At 48.4% G+C, this 20,841-nt stretch overlaps 1 protein-coding gene across 1 annotated transcript; it reads right to left on the bottom strand.

Moving 5' to 3' along the window:
- Positions 1-255: 255 nt before the first annotated feature.
- RASAL3 (RAS protein activator like 3) lies at positions 256-20,245 on the bottom strand. The gene is given in 19 exon segments (XM_043990409.1): positions 256-676; positions 1,198-1,273; positions 1,508-1,671; positions 1,791-2,163; positions 2,505-2,620; positions 2,910-3,111; positions 3,522-3,758; positions 4,126-4,270; positions 4,458-4,602; positions 7,591-8,103; positions 9,169-9,267; positions 9,402-9,537; positions 11,325-11,386; positions 11,485-11,546; positions 11,743-11,827; positions 12,029-12,147; positions 19,522-19,737; positions 19,740-19,872; positions 20,129-20,245. Coding segments are annotated over 19 exon segments (3,129 nt in total). The 3' UTR covers positions 256-547.
- Positions 20,246-20,841: the final 596 nt, after the last annotated feature.

Here is a 20,841-nt window from a genome sequence, read left to right as displayed (position 1 = left end):
TCTGAGGATAGATTTGAACTCAGGTCCTCCTGAATCCAGGGCCAGAGCTTTATCTACTGCGCCACCTAGCTGCCCCCTAAGTGGCTTCTCACTCCAAATCCAGCCTACCTTCCACTAGGTACTACAGCTCTTTGGATTGATTGGACCTTGAATTTCCAACGCTCTCCTGGACCAGCCAAGGGATAAATAAGCAGCAAAGGAAAGGGACCCAGGAATCCTAACTCACCCTGGCCCTAGTAACATTCTGCCCCATGATGCTCAGAAAGGACCTTTATTTCAATCCACAACTTTATGATACAAAGTTCTGTGCGGGGGACCCCATCAGTCACAGCTTGTCATGGCCAGTCCTGCCCCTCCTTGCCTCCTTGGGGCCAAGAGGACAGGGACAGGAGTGGGTAGAGCCTTGGGTACTGAGGGGGGAAGGTGGACTAGCAGAGAAGAAAGGAAATACTGACAGCCCAGGTCTGCGCCTTGGTTCCCGTGCTTTGCAAGTTCCTTCTGTCCACATTAGTGCTTACACAGAAGCCCAGACCAGCCCTGGACAGAGTCAAGTGGCATCTCCATTGGTACAGGGCATCTTCAGAGGCTGAAGCTGCATCCTAGAGGTCTTTTGCTGATCCTGCATCCAGTGCACCAGCTGAGCATGTGACCTCTCAAGGTCAGCCAGGCGGTGCTCCTGGGGGCAGAAAGGTAGGAAGGGGCAGTAAGAGAAGAGAAAGGGTGGAGGCAGCAGTATATAAGGCTTAAGACCAGCTTCCTGGGCCTCCAAAATCTAGCCAGTTTCTCCATGTCTATCCTCCTACTCTGATTTTCTGAAGCCCTTTTGTATAGACCTCTCCAAGAGTCTCTGAATGTCAGAGCTAGAAGAAACCTTTTGCAGATGAGAAACTGAAGCCCAGAGGAGAAGAATGATCAAGTTTACCCAGCTAGTAAAGTCAGAGCTAGTATTTGAACCCAGATCCAACCCAGGGCTCTCTCTGCTCCCCTGAGCTACCTTTCTTCTGCTTTAATCATAACCTGCCTCGGATTATACCAATTTGTATGTTTGCCTCATTCCTCCAGTAAGATTGTGAGATCCTGGAAGGCTGAAACTGGGTCCCATCTTTTTCTCCATTTCCCCTCCTTTCCATAGCCGCCCCCACACCCCCAGTTTAATGCAGTGCCTTAAGTGTTTGCTGAAGGGGATGGGATTCTTACCAAACTATCCAGCCTGGCATTCTCGCTGCTCCTGCTCTGGGGGCCTGGGCTGTGCCCAGGATCCAGCTTCTGAGCTCTGCCCCAAGAGACAATCCTTTTAGACCCTCAAACCTCTCCAGTCTCCAGGAGGGGAACTTGTGACTGGGAGAGGGAGAAAGCTATTCAGGGCTTTCTCCTATCTCGGGCTGTCGGCAGGAAGACCATACAGGAGGAGGTGCTGTCCATTATGCAGGGGCTAGGATGGGAGTGGGGAAGGGCAGAGATTGGGTAGATGTGGGGTAGGGAGGGTAGAACCAGGAAAGATGCTCACCTGGCTCTGAACTGGCCTTGGATCTCTTCCAGTTGGCCAAGTAGCTTCTTCTGTTGTTCCCCGAGGGCCTGGGTCTCACTGGCTAGGGTCTCCAGCTGTCCAGCTAATGTTCTCTGCTGGTCCCACAGGGAGCCTATCTCCTGCCGAAGCTCCGCCAGTTGTCCCTGGCAGAGAGGAGAGGAACGTTTGATGGGAAGAGAGCCCAGAGAATGGAATAGGAGGGATCTAGCCTCCAAAGTCCTCTCCTCATCTGATGTTTATAGGTCCGAAGCTGGGTCATTACCTTCCCAGAGAGTCGGTGGGCACAAATGCTATGGTCCACTTCATGTGGCTTCTCCAGGAAGCGCTGCCAGGGAACAGAGGACTTCCTAGGCAGGGAAGCAGAGACTCCGAGCCTAGAGTGGCCCTGGGCTGGGGAACGTCTTTGAAGGGAGCCCTTGGGCCGGGCCTGGGATGAGGGCCCAGAAATGTGGGGACTGGCAGTCCGGGAGGCAGGGACACTCTGGGTACGCTGGATACGGCGACGTGGTCTCTTTGCAAGCTGATCCTCGCCTCGGCCCCGGCCCTGGATGCTTCTGAGGGACTGGCTCTTGGAGATGAGAGGGGTGTGCTTGGAGAGGTCCCTGGGGGCCAGGAAGCCTGGCTTCTCTGAGGAGCTGCAATATGTCCCAGTAGAAGGTTCTCGACCTCTGGTCCACACGGCAACCCAACCTTTAACCCTGACCTATGACTCCAACCTAAACTCAAGCTTGACCCTCACCCTAAATCCAAGCCCTAATTCAGTTCTTACCATCACCCCGATGCCAATCCAAATCTTTATTCCAGTCTGAACTCAGAGACCAAATCCTGATTCTAATCACAACCCAAACCCTGACCCCCAAACCAGTTCCTTACCCTGCTCCTAATTCCAACCTTGATCTTGACCTGTACTTTATTCATAAACCAAACTTCTCTCCCACATTCCCCACCCAGCTAACCCTCCATGATTCCTGGTTACCTTCCAAAGCCCTGGGTCCTACCGCGGGGGGCCATGCTAACAGACACAGGCACGGGGCGGCCTTCCTCAATGGCTTGAAGTATGGTGGGCAGTGGTTCCAGGCTCTCCTGTGTTGGCTACCAGGGAGATCACCATTAGGGGGCCCTAGCCAGTCTTCTCAGCTTTCTTACCGCAGGTCCCCTGGTCTTTTCAGGAAGTCCCAGGCTAGGCTTTGGGCTGGCTTGAGCTCTGAGCTCTAGATTCTGGGCTAGACTGGACTCTAAATTCCATTCCCAAGAGTCTGTGTTTGGGGCACTGGACTCTGGGCTGGACTAGGTTAATCAATCCATGGGCCAGGAGACCAGAGAGGGGAAAGGGGGGGGGCTGAGTGGTCAGCTAGGGGCACCAGAGGTAGGGTGTGGGTACCTGGTCCAGGTCAGAGAAGATAGTGCGGAGCTGAACATGCAGGATAGCCAGGCCTCTGGCCAGGTCTCCACTGCCCTGGTAGCCTCTAGAGGCCCTATCCCCTTCCCCGCAGGCCACTTGGACCAGGAAGCGTTGCATGGCTGAGCTGTGTCGCTCCAAGAAATCATTCATGAAACTCATGTAACCTTCCTTCTCCCCAAACCTGGAGGTAGTAGGAGACAGTTCCCAGACAGGGGAAGTTAGAAGGAAGGCCTGTCTCCTTCACTCGTACCTGGCCCCCTCCCCCAGACCAGTGCCCAAGCCTCACTGGCCTACTTGACTTCCCTCTCTGTACCTTTGCCCAGGCTGCCCTCCCCGCTAGCTCTTGGGTTTCCTTTGCAGCAGACCTTCCCCATCCCTTGCCCCCTACCCCAGGCTCTGTTGTCTTCCTCTCTCAGATTTCTTCATCTACTCTGTTACATGCCGACTCCCCATTAGAACACCAGCTTCTTTAGGGCAGGAGCTTTTTTTTTTTTTTGCCTTTCTTTTTACCCCTGGCACTTAGCACAATGCCTAGCCCATAGCAATTGCCTAATAAAAGCTTGTTGACTAACTAACTGACTGTTGACTTACGGAGCTCGGTTGGCAAGGTTCTGAATGACCTTGGCAATGAGGGTGAGGGTTCGAGCCAGTCCGGGGCCTGGGTACTCGTGAGCGAGGCCGAAGAGGCTCGGGGACATGATGGCTGGACACAGGAATCTCAGAAAGAGTGAGGCACAAACCAACCTCTCCCCCAGGGGCTCAGCCCCCCGCTTCTGGCATGCTGCCCACCAGCTCGAGAACACAGCACTCAGTTCAGCCGGGAACCATCTGTGGGGTCAAGAGGGATCACAGCGCAGGAGATGAGAGTGCACTGTTTCAAGAAAGGGAGTTAGGATCCAGAGGGATGCACCCTGAATCTGAAGAGGAAAGGGAACCTTGAGGAAGAGGAGTAAGAGCTAAGAGAAGGGCATGGGGCAAAGACCTGGAAGAGGTCAAGGGACAAGGAAATCAGATATCAGAGATCAGGGTCACTGGATGAGAGGGCACAAGGGTAAACTCTGGCTGAGGAAATGCCCAGGTGACCCAGAATACCCAGATTGGCCAGGAATGTGCTGAGAGGAAAGAGTCAAGGGAAGAAGCCAGACCACTCACTCTCCCTGGGGGACAAGGGGCAGGGTGTTAGGGCTGGGCTCACTCAGAGGAGCGGGTAATGCTGAGGAAGACGTCCTCACAGCTTTGCCTCAGGGTGGCCTGATGCTGGGCCAGGGCTGACCCAGGACACTTGCTAGGGTCTACTTCACAGCCATCCTCAGAAGCACAGAGACGTCCCACAGCTTCTCCTGTGGCCCAGACGTGGGGTGGAGATGGCAGACAGAGTCCAGACTTAGCACCAGATCTTTTTTTTTTGCCCAACCCTTCCTTCCCTACCTCTCTCCCTATAGATCCTACCCCTTCAAGGCACCTCCCTCCTCCCCAACGTTCCCTGGAAGATGCTTAATGCCTCTGCCCTCTCTCCCAACCCCTTACCCAGTGTCTCCTGAAGGTAGCTCTGGCCCACCAGCTTCATGTACTCATCAATGGCCTTTGTGGCTAGCGTGTTCTCTCGGAACAGCAACACTTCTCTCCCTCCACAGTGGGCAAGCTCCTCCAGTCCCAGGTCTGTCACTAGTGCCTGTAGCCAGGAATGTGGGCTATGACCTCGGGACACAACTAGGGACATTCCTATCCCCCAGTCCAGTGGTTACCCCTGGCTCTACCAGGCCATCCTCAGAAAGTCTGGGCCTCTCACCCCCACAATCCTTCCCTCCCGGCACCAGGACTGTGAATTCCACAACACTCCATTTCCCATCTCTCTCCCCAAGCCCATGCCTGGAATGCCCTCCCTTCCAACCTTCACCTTATACAAGCCCTAGTTTTCTTCAATGTCTGGTTCAACTACCACAGCATAAAGAAGGCCTTTCCCAATCCTCCCAGGATTAGGTTCCCCACACAAATTGTCCTCTATTTTCTATTGGTCTCCCCTTTTGGAATGTAAGTTCCTTCAGGGCAGGAAATGTGTCATTTTCCCCTTGGTATTTCCAGACTCTGCCCCCTCATGCGTAATAGCTACTACTCCTTAAGGCTTCTTCTGGCTGTGACAATTTATGTGAACCAATTTATAAGCATTTACTGAGGTCCTACCATGTACCGAGTACTGTGCTGGGTGCTGGATATACAAGGACAAAAGTCTAACCATCCCTGTACTACAGTCTGTCTAGAGGAGACAAGTTGTACACATGTAACTCTACAGATATTGAAGGGCTATCAGATAGCTGGGGCTATCAGGAAAAGCTCATGCATAGGCTGGTTCTCAGATTGAAGCCTTGAAGAAAGGTAGGGATTCTAAGAGGCAGAAATTAGGAGGATGAGTATTCCCAGCATGGAGGAGAGTAAGTGGAAAGGAGATGGAAGACAGGCAGTTTGGCTAGAGTGTACATGAAAGGAGTAATGTGCAATTAGACTGACTTGGGGCTTAGGGTGATTAAGACCTTAACTAAAGTGGGGTCAATGTGACTGGAGAAAAGGAGTGAAAGTGAGAGATGTTGTGAAGATAAGACCAATGACATGTAGGGTGAATGAGAGGTAATGATGACCTTGAGGTTTTGAAATTGAGTGATTGGAAAGATGGTGGGTGCTGTTAGTAGTAATAGGAAGTTTTAGGAGAGGGATGAGTTTTAGGGGAAAGATAATGGGTTCTGTTTTAGACATGTTGAGTTTGAGAGGCCTCTAGCATATCCAGTTTGAATATCTAATAGGCATTACATACTGTAGGACTGAAAGTCAGAAGAGAGTCAAGGACAGGATATATAGATCTGACAGTCATGAGCATAGAGATGATAATTAAACCTTTGGAAGTTGATGAGGTCCCCAAGAGAGAGTGTTGGGAGAGAATAGACGAAGACTTCGATAGAGCCTTAGGGTACTCATAGTTAAGAGGGTGGGGTATGGATGATGAACCAGCAAAGGATACTGACAAAGAACAGTCAGACAGGTAGGGCGTTAACCAAGGACAGAACAGTTTCACAAAAAAAAACCCAAACAAACAAAAACCAGAGGGGAAAAAGAATATAGGAGAAGAAAGTAGGCAACAGGGGAAGCTAGGTGGTGCAGTGGATAGAGCACCGGCCCTGGAGTCAGGAGGACCTGAGTTCAAATCTGGTCTCAGACACTTAACACTTACTAGCTGTGTGACCCTGGGCAAGTCACTTAACCCCAATTGCCTCACTAAAAAAAAAAAAAAAAGAAAGAAAGTAGGCAACAGCATGAAAAGATTCAGAGATATCAAGAAGGATGAGAATTGAAAAAGGCCGTAGTTTCAGGTAAGGCATGAAATTAGAAACCAGAATTCAAAGGGAGAAGAGTGAGAGGAGAAAAAAGTGCAGGCAATGAGTGTAGTGGGTTTTGTGGTTTTTTTTTTTTCTAGGAATATGGCTGAAAAAGGAAAGAGATATATATTATAGTAGCTTGAGGGGTAAGTAGTGTGAAGAAAGGGATTTTTAAGAATGGGAAAGACTTGGATAGGCAGGTAGCAGGGAAGGAACTTGTAAGTGAGGAAAATTGGGAGGTAAAAGAGAGAGGGTGATTAGGGAGGTAATTTGCTGGAGAAGATAGGATGAGATGGATTATAGATACATATAGAGGAGATGTTCTTAGCAAGAAGAAGGGCCATCAGGGGCAGCTAGGTGGTGCAGTGGATAGAGCACCAGCCCTGGAGTCAGGAGGACCTGAGTTCAAATCTGGCCTCAGACACTTAACACTTACTAGCTGTGTGACCCTGGGCAAGTCACTTAACCCAATTGTCTCACCAAAACAAAGAAGAAGAAGAAGAAGAAGAAGAAGAAGAAGAAGAAGAAGAAGAAGAAGAAGAAGAAGAAGAAGAAGAAGAAGGGTCATCTCTCAAAGACTGGAGTAAAGGAAGACAAATTAGGAGAAGACACCAAGAGTCTGTAAGATGTGAAGAGGGAGCACATGCAGTAAAGTATGAGAAGAGGTCCTCAGTGTAGTGCGGGATTGTGTAGCCTTTCTTTCAGGTGCCTTCTTGCTCTAATCCTTCATGACCAATATTACAAAACTGAATTAAAATTTACATCTATCACTGTTTTAAAGTTGGGGAAACTGAGGCTCAAGGAAGTTAAGTGACTTGTCCAGGGTCACACAGCTAGCATGTATCTGAGGCAGGATTTGAATACAGATTATCCTGACTCCAGGTCAGATGCTATAGCCGCTATTCATAGCTGGAACATGACATCCAAACCAAACCAATCCACCAAAACCTGCCCTACATCCCTTTGTTTGCTTGGCTTGTCAATAGTTTATAGTAAAATAGATGTTATTGCCCTTTGGAGGGTTGGACTGACTCACTATTGGAGAAGGGAAAGGAAGAGAGAGAGGATGGGACAGAACAGAGTGGAGTAGGGGAACAGAGCTCTGTCCAGGTGATTGAATTTAGATAGCCACCATCACCACTTTCAGGCCTACAGTCATATAGAAACAGCTGAGCTCAGCATCTAGTTAGCAAGAATAATTAGTTAAAATAGGAAGCTTCCAAATAGTCAGGGTCAACTCCTCTGGCCCAGTCCTCTCCCCAGCCAGATTCACCCTTCAGTGCCCTCCTTCCTACCTGGGCTTTTCCTGTGCCATGCAGCACACGGACCATGGTGGCTGCCAACTCTTCCTTGGCCTGGGCAGGCAGCTGGGGCTCTAGGGCATGGCACAGTTCTGGGTAGTGAAAGGTGAGGAACTCTGCCAATTCCTTGTAACGCTCAGTGGGTAGTATCCGCAGACACCGTGCTCGAACCCGGGCCCTCAAGGCTGCTCCTGAAGGCCCACCTTCCAGAGGGAACCATCGCTCAATGCCCCCTCCCATCAGTCCCTGCTCAGTTAGTGCCAGTGATACATTGCCCAGGTCCCGGTCTGCTTGGCGCAATCGCAGGGAAAGATGGCGGGCAGGGGGCAGTGCTTCAAAATGGAAGCGCTCCGCCCAAAAGTGAGGCCCAGGTCGAGCGGCTGTACGGGCCAACAAGGCCCCATCCAGCCACAGCTCCACCTGAAGGCCTGGAGAGCTACCCTGCGGGAGCCCCTTGGCCTCATGGACCCATACACTCAGCCACGTCTCTTCCCTCTCTTGGCTTTCCTGGAGAGAGAAGAGAGAGGACAGTTTGGGGCTAGGGCTAGAGTGATATGGCAAAAGGAAAAGGGAATAGTTTTCTTCTTCAAATTGGAATGGAGTTCTAGGAATGATTGGTGGCAAGGAGCCTCCAGCAGAGTTATTGGGAGGAAAATTTCAGGAAGAACTTCCTACAGTGAGAGATAGTCATCATTAATGGTATGAACTGCCTCCATAGGTAGTGGGCTCCCCAATATTGGAGGTATTCAAGTAGAGGTGAAGTGACTACCTCAGGACACATTTTAAAAGGCAATCCTGCATGGAGTCCAGTGTTGTTCTCAGTGCCTGCCAAAGTCCCGCCTAGATCTACTATTTCAACAGCTCATTTATTAGATAAGTTGTCAGTAATATGGAATATCCTATATTCTAAAGGCTCTCCCAACTCTGATATCCTGTGTTCTAAAGGCCTTGCCACTTCTGACATTGTGTGTTCTAAGGACCCTCTCAGTTGTGACAGTTTATTCTAAAGGCCTTCCCAGCTCTGACACCCTGTGTTTTAAGGGTCTTCCCAAATCTGACTTTCTGTGTTCTAAGGGTTCTCCCAGCTCTGACATCCTGTGTTCTAAAGGTCCTCTAAGCTCTGACATTCTGTGTTCTAAGGACCCTCCCAGTTCTAACATGGTAGGTTCTAAGGGCCTTCCTAGCTCTGAAATTCTATGTTCTAAGGGCCCTCTCAGCTTTGACAGTTTGTTCTAAAGACCCTTCTAGTTCTGACATTTTTTGTTCTTAAGGGCCCTTCCAACTCCAACGTTCTGTGTTCTAAGGTCCCTCCCAGTCCTGACATTATATGTTCTAAGGGTCTTCCCAGCTCTGACATTCTGTGTTCCAAGGACCCTTCCAGCTCTGACATTCTGTGTTCTGCTGTCCCTTCAAGCATTCTGTGGTTTTGATTTCTCTTTCTGATTTCAAAACCTTAGCACTTAAGACGGTTTTCCCCCTGACAGTCTGGCTTCCTAGACCTGCCCTGAATTTGGGACTTGGGTTGGCTATCTGAATCAGAACTGAGGCCAAGTGGGGGTCCCAAGTGCTGACCTGGTGGGGCTGCAGGCTCTGGCGCAGATCCTCGATCCACTGATCTCGCTCAGCTGCTGAGCCACAGGAGAAACAGCGGCTCCCGCTGGGCCAGGTTACCTGAGAGGAGAGAGGGGAGCCCCTTTAGAAGGAAAGTAGAGATACAAGGGGTGGGCATACAAGACTTAAAGGAAGGATGATCTATGGCTGGAAGCTGGGTCAGGGCATGCCCCTCTGGCCTCCTGTCCTCATACCTGGAAGCAGTAGGGCTCCCCAAGGAGGCTGGGGTGCAGGGGCCACACTTGCACATTTTGTTCACTGCTCAGGTCCAGCTCTTTGATGGGTCCTTCATTTACTAGGGACTCTTGGGAGCTCCGGACACTAGAGGACCTGGTGGAGGAGTAGGATCTGAGGTTGAAGGGGCCAATACTCCAATACCCTCCCTGGACCATGCCAGTTATTGTCAGCATTGCTGCTTCCCAATGAGAGAATCCTCCAGGGGGACATCTAGGTGTCTCAGTGGATAAAGCACGGGCCCTGGATTCAGGAGGACCTGAGTTCAAATATGGCCTCAGACACTTCACACTTACTAGCTGGGTGACTCTGGGCAAGTCACTTAACCCGCATTGCCCCACCAAAAAAAAAAAAAGAGAGAGAGAGAATCCTCCAGATGACATCATCATCATTGCAGCTCTGCTCTACGTACTGGACAGCTAGGTGGCACAATGGATAAACTGCTGAGCCTGGAGTCAGGCAGACCTAAGTTCAAATCCAGCCTCAGACACTTATTGGTTTTGTAACCCTGTTTACCTCGGTTTTCTCATCTGTAAAATGAGCTGGAGAAGGAAATGGCAAACCACTCCAGTATCCTCGCCAAGAAAACCCCAAATGGACTCAAGAATAGTCAGACACGATTGAACAACAACTTCACATGTATTATCAGATCCTTCCAACAAGCCCATTTAATAAATGGGGACATTTAGGCTCATGTAGGTAAAATGACTTGTCCAGAATCACATATCTAGTAAGTGACCAAGACAGGATACTATGCCCAAGCTCATCTAATTCTTCAACAAGCAGCTGCCCCACATCCCTGTGTTTGCTTGGCTCGTCTGTAGTCTGTGCTCTGCTTTTGAATTCCTAGTGCTTGGCTGCAATGCCCAGGAAGGACATCAGAAATGCTGAATAATTGCTTATTGATTGACCGACTGACTCTGCTTGTAGTATAACAGCTACTGCCCTTGTGAGGGTGGGACTGACTCAGAAGGGAGGGGGCAGACAGAACTGTGACTAGGATGGGGCACTGGGGCTTGACCAGGGCAAATGAATTTAGAAAGGTAATGATACCACTTTCAGGCTGATGGCAGCTTATGAACAACTTAGTTCAGCATCTTGGTAGAGAAGAATTTGGTTACACTGGGAAGCTGCCGAGTCAGCTCTTCTAGGACCAACCTTCTCCCCCATTCCCTCCACATACACAATGGCAGCCTCCTTAGCAACAGGCTTTTGGCATCCTGGGGTCTCTGTCACCCCCTCCCCTATCCCAAGTGAACTGAGGATGTGTTTTGTGCTTTTTGTCCAAGTACAAACATTTCTACGCTTGTTTCTGGGGTTGGAGTGCAAGTTCTTGTATGCCTGAGAGTACAAAAAAACCTGGGTATGTCCATGTATATGAGTGTTGGGTGAAATCCTTGGCAGGTGGCCAGCTGTACTATCCTCCTCCTACAACCCCAGTGGTTTGGGATTGTGGGCACACAGATTCAGTCGGCTCTGTCGGGAGTATCCCTTCCGCTCCTTTCCCCTCCTCTCCCACCTGACTGCATCAGAGTCATATCTCATGTTTCTGTGGGTGAACATTAACCACTTGAGGTGGGTTGTGCAAGCATTATTATTCCCATTTTTTTTTTGTGGGGCAATGGGGGTTAAGTGACTTGCCCAGGGTCACACAGCTAGTAAATGTCAAGTGTCTGAGGCCGGATTTGAACTCAGGTACTCCTGAATCCAGGGCCGGTGCTTTATCCACTGCATCACCTAGCCGCCCCCTATTATTCCCATTTTACAGATGAGGAAATTGAGGCTTAAACAAGTGAAGTGCCTTGCCCAGAGTCGCAGCTCTAAAGGTTAGGCCTGAAAGGCAATTCTCCTGTTTGCTTTCCGCTGCTCCACGTGGTCCTTACCCTGCCCCAGTGCTTCCAGCTTTCCCCTTCTTCTTCTCCTTGAGTCTCTTCCACAGCAAACCCTGGGGATTATGGGGTGAGAGGGAGAAGAGGTCAGGGGTTGGGCTATAGGGTCCCCCAGGGTCTCCACTTACTACCCACCCCTGCATCTGAGTCTCACCCTCACGTTGTGGCCCTGGTTGGTACTGGTGGCCTCGGACTCAACTCTTCTTGGATTCAGCTCTGTAAAGAGAAGTTATCACTGAGAGCCCTACAGGAAGATGCCAAGGGCCCTGGCAGCCTCTCCTTCCAGGGTCCCTTAGTCTGGGGTATATGGATCACCTCTCCCTTCTCAGGCCCATCCCAGCTTCCTTTTCTCACCCCTCCTCATGACCCAGTTTTAGATCCTTAGTCACCCCTCTCTCCCAACACAACTCACCTGACTCTTTGGGCCCTCCGGATATCAACTGCGCACTGCCCTCAGAGCCCACACTCCCAGCCCTGGAAAGGTGTCTCCCTGGAGCCTATTTAAAGAGACAGTCTCCTTTTGTTCCTTCTGTATCCAGTCGAGCTTCCTCTCCCATCTTCCTCCTGCTCCATCACCCACCCATTCTCAATTCTGAACCCAAGCCTTCTTTCAACTCTCCTTCCCTTCCCCTTCCTCATCCTTCCTCTGTCTCCTCTCCCCCACCCTTTTATCTCCCCCCCTCCATGTTCCCCTTTACCTCCTCCTCTCTCCCCAGAAGCAGCAGCTTTCCATCGAGGAGGGTGAAGCCGCTGATGTCCCAGACTGGAACATCAGCAGAGGGGGGCCCAGGGATGCGCTGAGTCACAGGTGAGGGCTCTGAGCAGAGAACATGCAGGAGACCACAACAGTGATGACAGTGATGACAACAACAGCTAGGGCTTATACAGCTCTTTAAAGTAGGCAAGGTTGGGGCAGCTAGATGGTGCAGTGGATAGAGCACTGGCTCTGGAGTCAGGAGGACCTGAGTTCAAATCTGACCTCAGACAATACTAGCTGTGTGACCCTGGACAAGTCACTTAACCCCAATTGCCTCACAAAAAACCCACAAAACATTAAAAAAAAAGTGGGCAAGGTATTTCACATACTATTTCATCTTATAGTCTAAATAAGCCTGGGAGGGCCTGAAGATCCCCATTTTTGTTCTTTCAAAGTATTCTGAAATTCCGCTCCTTCTGGTGCCATTGGCTCAATCAGGTCACAGAATCACAGAATTTCAGAACTGGAAGGAAACTCGGTGGCCCTCCAGTGCAAACCATTCCAGGAAAAGACTATCCCCTACCACTGCCCGGTTCCTAAGTGGACTGACTGCTCCTTGCCCCGACCCCAAGCTATTATCATCCAAGGTGGGAAGGGAGAGGGGGTGGTGCTAGCGAAGAGAGGTTCGGGAAGTGGAGGCCCACATTTATATAATGATTGAAGGTTTACAGAGTGCTTTCCTTATAACACAAAACAGAATTTCCATTTCATAGATGAGGAATCTGAATTCAGAGGTAACCTGACTTGCCCAAAAGATGCAAGAAGACATAATTCCTGTCCTCCAAGAGCAGAGAGGTGGGATAGAAACAAGCTTTGGACTAGGAGTCAGAGGACTTGGGCTCTTGTCCGATATCTTCCATCAACTGACTGTGAAGCCTAGATCAAGTCACTTTTCCCTCCCACCCATCCCCCCACTTCCCCTTTCTCCCATTGGGTCTCCATTTGGGGGAGGAGCCCAGGCCTTGGCCAACCCTTACTTCCTCAAGGCTGTGCTTCTGACTTTCCAGACTGATGCCATCTCCCAGCACTCCCCACCCCACAATTTTTCAGCTCTTTTTTGTGTATTGTCTTCCCCCATTAGAATGAACCTCTTCGGGACAGCTGGGTGGCGCAGTGGATAAAGCACTGGCCCTGGATTCAGGAGGACCTGAGTTCAAATCTAGCCTCAGACACTTGACACTTACTAGCTGTGTAACCCTGGGCAAGCCACCTCATTGCCCTCCAAAAAAACAAAACAAAAAAAGAATGAAACTCTTCTAGGAACTATCTTCCTTTTTTGCATATATTTGGATCCCGGACCTAGCAGTGGTTAGTAAATACTTCTTGCCTTTAACTCTGTGGGACTCAGGTCTCCCTAGCCTAAAGCACAAGATCCAAACTCTTCATCCTGTCCATTATATGACCTCCCGCCCCCAATACTTTTCCAACTGTCTTATTGCTCAGTCTATGTGAATACTCAGCTCCAGTCTACTAGATTCTTCCTACTCTCTTCCTATGCCTGTTTCTATGCATTCAAAACTCAATTCAATTAACAGAAAGAATCCCAGAGCCAGAAGACAAGTCTAGTCCAACCTCAACCCCCAAAAAGAAATCCTTACCACTACATGCCCAATACATGGTTATCTAGCCTTTGCTTGAAGACTTTCAGAGAGGGAAGAACCTACCACCTAACCCAGGAGGCCAATTCCATTTGTGGACAGCTCTAATCGTCAGGAAAAAATTTCCAGACTGTCAAGCTTCAGTTTGCCTCTTTGCAATCTCCACCCATGATTCCTGTTTTTGTCCTCTCAAGCCAATGGAAACAAGTCTCATTTCTCATTAGTGTAATTGCCCTTCAATACTTGAAAACAGCTGCCAGGTCTCCACTAAGTGTTCTCTTCTACAGGTTAAATGGTCTTCAAGCCAGTCCATTGCCATTCTGGCCACTGTCCCCCCTGGGGCATCTCTACCTCATGCAATGTCCTTTCTAGAGTTGAAAAGATGTGATCAGAGCAAGACAGAGGACAACAGGCCAGAGCCTTGGAAGCTATTCTCTCTCTGAATGCAGCTTAAAATCATGACAGGTGTTTTGGCTGCTATATCAATCACCATGTCAGCTCATTTAGCTTGAAGGGCACTACCACCTTCAGGTCTTTTTCAGACCAACCGTTAGTGCCTAACCATACTTCCTCTGCCTTGTACTTGGGAAGCTGATTTTTTGGACTACATTTTCCTTATTACATTTCATCTTATTCTCCTCTATATATGCTATGATCCCAGTGGCATACTCTTTGCCATTCCTCAAAACATGATATTCCATCTCCAGCCTTTGCACTGTCCTATGCCTGGAATGGCCTCCCTCTTTATCACTCTCATGGCTTCCTTTAAGTCTCAGCTGAAATCCCACCTACTGTGAGAAAACTTTCCTAGCCCGCCCTTCCTGTATGTATCTTGTTTCTACATAATGTTTACATATGTCTCTCCCATTAGTCTGTGAGGTCCTTGAATAGGGGCTGGTCTTTTGCCTTTCTTTGTATCCCTAGAGCTTATGCAGTGCCTGACACATAGTAGACACTTTAACAAATGCTAGCTGACTTTACTTACTTGACTTGACCCAATAATCTGACTAGTCAGCAAATACTTATTAAGGTCTTACTGTGTGCCAGGCACTTATTTCACTTGGTGCTGGTAATACACTGTCCCTTAGCACAAGAGGAAGGATAAAGACCAGGTCACAGATAACTCTGGCACAAGATAGAATGGGGATAAAGGCAAATTCTAGTGTCTAGACAATATATAAGAGAAGAAAGGAGATCACTTTTAGTTGGGGGATTGAGACTCAGGGAAGACTTGATGGGAGAGATGGCACCTGAGATGGGACTTGAAGGATGAGAGAGAATTTGAACAGGTGGCAGAAGATAGAAAGAATTAATTCCAGGCAGGGGAAATGGCCTGTTGGAATGGTTGAAGGTGGGAGAGGGAAGGGTGAGATCAGATAAGAGCCAGTCTGGTTGGTGGAACAAGGTGTGTTATGGGAACTAATATAAAACATCTCTAATGGTAAGTTGATGCTAGATTGTGGAGGGCCTTAAAATCCAGGTTAATAAATTTGTTATTGTTGTTATCCTATAGGTATAACAGGATATTCAGACAGGTCAGATTAATTCTCTTTCCAACCCCGGGGAAGACTCTCATGGGCTTTCAGCTGGAGGGCAGAGTTTCTGCCACAATGGGAACTTTGGAAGATCTCTGTGACAGATAGAGGGAAGAATTAGGGAGAGACAGACAGGAGTGTGTGAAGGAATTAAGAGAGCAGCAGTAGCAGCAACAGCAGCAGCAGCAGCAAGGATGAGGGACAGTTTGAATGGGGACTGACAGTAAGTATCTAGTGCTCACTGAAAGAATCCTGCTGAGAGGTGATGGAGCTTCTTCCCAAAGAATTCAAAGGACTGCTGATGTGACTCCCTCCCTTACTATCTTTCTTTTCTGTCCATTTCAGACATGCTTAAATCCTAAATTCTCTGTCTTTTTTGCTTTTTTGTTAGGATTCATTGTAGCTCCATTGCTTTGTTAATAGCTTGGTTTTGCTGTTAGTAATATGGACATAGTTCTGCTGGTTTGCATATTTTCCTATTTTGTCAGACTACTATCATTGCCTTAAGTACTAGTGCCATTATGTTGTCTTCTATAGATATGCATGTACTCTTGTGATGTATACATGTATTATGTTGTGCCTATAATTTAGACCTGTAGCCATTGAAGCAGCCTGTCAAGAGATGTTTTGCATTGTGCTATGTCTATTGAAAATATTGTTTGAGGCACATTTGTGGCCTTCCTAGCCTAGCAAGAAACTGTACTATCATAGATTTGAGCTGAGGAGTGAGGTTTCTTTCAGAGAAGGGAACACTGACATCATCCTGAGACAGATAAAGGGGGCAGATCCTGGAGAGACAGGGATCTATGATTGAACTGAGAGAGTGGTAGCAGCAATGATGGGGAACTTGCTGTTTTCAATCATACATCAAATAGTTACTTCTAGATAAAGATTGATACTAATTGCTTTTGAGTCAAGTGTATCTTAATTCTACAGAGTCCAAGTGGGGCTTGGGTACCAGTGGCTGGATTGAATACACAAATTTAAAACAGGTTGAGATCTATATCTCTGGCAGAATGTTAGGAGTTCCCTAACTGAGGGCTCTAAATCCTGCTTTCTACAGGACACCTTTCCCAATCCTTATCCTAATGACTTCCTACTGCTGATTATTTCCCATTTTCCCCAATTATAACTTGTAGATAGTTTTTTGCATATTGTCTCCCTCAGACTGTGAGCTTCTTGAAACCAGGAAATATCTTTTACCTTTCTTTTTATCACCAGCACTTAGCACAATTCCTAGAACAAGGTGCTTAATAAATAAATGTTTATTGACTGACTGAAAGCTATGTGGATGAAAGATCTAATGATAATTACTTTTTCTTAATAACCTGTATATTTAAGCTCCCTAAAATAGCAGATGAAGAGATCCATGTTGATCTGGGCCATGCCCATAACCTAAGCCACAAGAGCTTTCCAGCTTTTTCTGTAGCCAAGTTAAATTGTTTCTAATGCAAGATCCCCAGGCAAAATTCACAGCCTCTAATTTGGAGAGGAGTGGGGTGAAGAAGGCAGTGACCAATGGGAAGGTTACATACACTACAAACATACAACTAGCCCAGAGATGAGACAAGTATGGTCTGGAAGGGATTAACTTCACTTTCCAGATGACAGGAACGAAAGCCCTACCCTGCCAACCTTGGCCCTTCACAGGAATACCTGCTGGTTCTATTGGAGAGTCACAGAAAGTTTTTGAGCACTCTAGTAATCCCCAAAGCAGACCTATGCTTTGGTGAAACTAATTTGGCAGTGATATAAAGGGCAGATTGGCTGCAAAGGGGGTAAGACTAGAGGTAAGGAAACAGTGAAAAGATTATTACAATCACTGAGCCCAAGGTTACTAAGAGCCTGGATGAAAGTGGTGACAGTGGCAATGAAAATGTTGGGGCCTTCAATCACAATTCTAAAGGATTCATGATGAAACATGCTTTCCACCTCCAGGTAGCAGAGGGCCTTAGAGTGCAAATTGAATCTTTTTTTCCTTTCCTTTTTCTTTTGGCTAATGCAGGAAGTTATTTTGCATGATTATTAAAAAAAACAGAATAAATTTTGAGGAGGGCTTTGCTAGAGCAAGTAGCTTTAGACTGGGTCCTTGAAGAATGGGTAGGACTTTGGAGAGGAGAGGAAAGGAGAGGAGAGGAGAGAAGAAAGAAGAGGAGCGGAGAAGAGAGGAAAAAGAGAGGAGAAGACAGGAAGGGGGAGAGAAGAGGAGAGGAAGGGGAGAAGAGAGGAGAGGAGAAGAAAGGACAGGACAGGACAGGAAAGGAAAGGAGAGGAAGAGGGTATTTATCTAACTTGGGAAGACAACCATGAATACATGCCTTTCAGGAGGAATAAGTCTTGTTTGGTTTGTGGACAGTGAGGAAACCAGCTTGGCTAGACAGGAAAGGGAGCAGTGGGAGATAAAGCTGGAAAGATTGGAACCAGATCATGAAAGGCCTTGAATGATAGATAGATCAAGGAATCTGGATCCAGCAAGGAAAGAATGAGAAGGAGTCAGACACGGAGGAGGAGAACTAGGAAACAGCAATGTCACAGAAGCCAAGGGGGAGACAGCATTGCCCTGTCAACCAATCAGCAAAACTGGAGTAATCAGGATTGGCTTTACCCAACTCCCACAGCTGTTGTGAGGACTAAATTAAATTTTTTAAAACATATAATTAAGCACCTATCTATGGTATTCAATTTGCACATAGAAAATAAGATGAAGGTAATATCCTGGAGGCACCAGAGAGCCATAAAAGGGTAACTGCAGAGGGCAGGGACTTGGTCAGAGCTGGAATTAGAGCTCTGGATGAAAAGTTCAATAATATGCCTGCTACTCACTAGCTATGGGTCTGTGGGCCTTAGTTTCTTCATCTGTAAAATGAGAAGACTGGACAGATGATCTTTGAGATCCTTTCCAGCTCTAGGTCCTATGAAGGGGGCCTATGAAAGGTACTTTTGGCAGTTGGTACAGAAGGGATTAGAATCTGTGGTTCCATGGTCAGGGAAGGGAGCTACTGGAGATAGGAAGGCTGCTTAGGAGGCACCTGCAATGAACAGTCCAGGTAAGAGGTCGTGAGGTGCTGACTAGGATGGAGTGGGGAAAGAGGAATAGGTGGGAGGAACCCTATGGGCATGGGATTGGCAGAACTCCAAGGTTGTGGAGGTGAGGGGAAAGCTGTCAAGGTGTCTGCTATTCATTCTGCCTTAATATTCATTATCACTATCCCAGGTAAGGACCAGGGGCCTCCTTTCCTGCATAACCTCCTAAGCAGATGAATCAGCCTTGGCCCCTTAAGGGAGAAGCCCTAATGCAGAGTCACAGGTGAAGGATGCACAGCTAGGATCCCACAAGGATGAGCAGGTAAGCAGCCTTGCTCACACAGACCCCTGGCCAAATATTGTCTGAGCCATTTGTATCTGGGAGCCGTAAGAGTAGGGTCTCAGCAGAGTCGATCATGACTGTTATTCATTCCCCTGCTCCCTAGCTTTTGGACAATCAGAAGACTTTCCTGCTAGGGGGGGGTGATGGTTTAGGAGCCCCATCTCCTCCCAGTTCCTTGGCCCCTCTTGACCTTCTACCCTTGGGGTAGGACAAACGGAATCCAAGTACCTGGACTCTCTGCCTCCAGCTTGCCTCATTTGCTAACTGTCACAATTACCCCCAAAGGGAGAGACCCAGCTGTCCTCTTTCTTTTCCTATTATCCCACAAGAGGAATCCAGATTGGAGGCATTTACCCTTTCACCCTCTGCCTCCTCCTGACACCCTGCCAAAGACAGGTAGAGGAGAAGGGGCAAATCCGGTCTCAACCACTTCCTCTCTTAGCTCTCCCCACAGCTTCCTGTGTATTAGAAAGGGTGATGAGGTGGCTCTTTCCCCTTATCCTGTTCAGAGAAGAGGGAACCCAGGCATCCGGCTTCCCAGCTAGTCTCTTTGGTTTGTAAAAGCCTAGATTGGCCTGAGTTTTGAGATAGGATCTAGGGAGGTTCTTAAGTGGGGCAAGGGCTGTCGCCTGGGGGTGGCAAGGTGTCTGGGGACGAAATTCTCTTAAGAGAATTCTCAAAATCTTGACTATGTTTTGGGGTATACACAGAAACTTGGAGATTTATGAGTCTAGAGAACTCCCCACTTCTATACTGGGCCCCTGGGGCAAGTCCCTGGTGTATGGGAAGAAGGATGTGGGGGTATGAAGGTAACCTGGGACCTTTGGGATCCCAAATCCTTGGAGATGGCCTACCAAAGGTAGTCATCTCTGGGGCAGGGCACAATGGGCTATGCTTGCATACCCAGGCACACAGTGGCCTAAGTCATCCTTACCTAGTGCCTCTGATTCTGGTGCTGTCTCCTGTTCAGATCCAGGCAAATGCTCAGGTGCCTGCTGCTGACTCCCAGAGCGAAGATACTTGGAGAGCTTCCAATTCCATCCCCCTCCTGACTCCTTGGCAGAGGCTGAGATAGCCCGGCGGAAGAGAGACCGTTGATGGGGACTTGCTGGTTGAGGCTCTGAGGTCTCGGGGTTACTCAGAGCTCGGCCCAGCCTTGAAGCCGGCCCCAACTGGAGGCCCCTGTTGACTTGTCTCCTCCTAGCCGCCAGCGGTAGGCCCCACCCCACCCAGAGGGGAAGCAACCTTGGCCTGGGGGCCCTGGTGGGGCGGACATCTCCATTCCCTATGGGGACAGGGAGGTAAAGGGAAAGAAGAGTCAGACATGGGAGATGATGGGCACTCAGCACTGTGGGAATCAATAACAACATGAGATAGGAAAACAGCAGTTCTGAACGATCAATCCTCAGCTACCCTGTATCTCTGCTTACACTCATACCCCAACTGTCCTTCTGTTCCCCATCCAAAGAACCCTGTTCATAGTTCTGGGCTCAGCTGTTAGGCCCCTACCAGGAAACCTTTTCAGCCCCCCTTATCCTTACCTCTGTTTCCTCCTGGGCCCCAGAGTCAGCCACCCAGGACTGCCTGGCTTCCTTGCAAGAGAACCCTGAACCCACGTGACAGCCCCTGCTTTGCTCCGCCCCTGCCCCATAGCCCATGCCCCAGAGCTCTTTAGAAAACCTAGGGTGACAACCGGCTGACTCTAAGGAAGATTATAGAAAGCACCAAGGGGAACAAACTGAGGCAAAGGTGATAGAGGAAGGAAAATCCAGGGGTATAGGGGAAAGACCTTGGAGTCATTAGGCCTCTGTTCAAGTTCTGCTCTGTTATTTACAAAATGTTTGACCCTGAGCAAGTCACTTAATTTCTCTGAATCTCAGTTTCTTCATCAATCAATGACTCCAACAAGGAATTATGCATAAAGAGCCCATGATGCTCTAGGATGGCACTATGCTAGGTGTAGAACACAAAGACAAAAATGAAACAGTACCAGCTCTCAAGCTTACATTCATCCATAAAATGAGGGGGGTGGGTAGACATCTCATGTAAAATTTTGTGAATCTAAGATGGATAGAGATGGTGAGGGCAAGAGGTAGAGAGTCAGAAGCATCATATATGTGTGTGTGTGTGTGTGTGTGTGTGTGTGTATGTGTATATAGTCTGTGGGTAAATGGAATTTGAACTAAACTCTTTCCCGACTGTTTCTTTTTTCCTTCTTTCTTTCTTTCTTTCTTTCTTTCTTTCTTTCTTTCTT

This window comes from Dromiciops gliroides, chromosome 1 (assembly GCF_019393635.1).
Source record: "Dromiciops gliroides isolate mDroGli1 chromosome 1, mDroGli1.pri, whole genome shotgun sequence".
In the NCBI taxonomy this organism is placed as follows: Eukaryota; Metazoa; Chordata; class Mammalia; order Microbiotheria; family Microbiotheriidae; genus Dromiciops; species Dromiciops gliroides.
The sequence above is the reverse complement of the archived record's forward strand: the minus strand, read 5'-3'. Positions and strand labels throughout refer to the sequence as shown.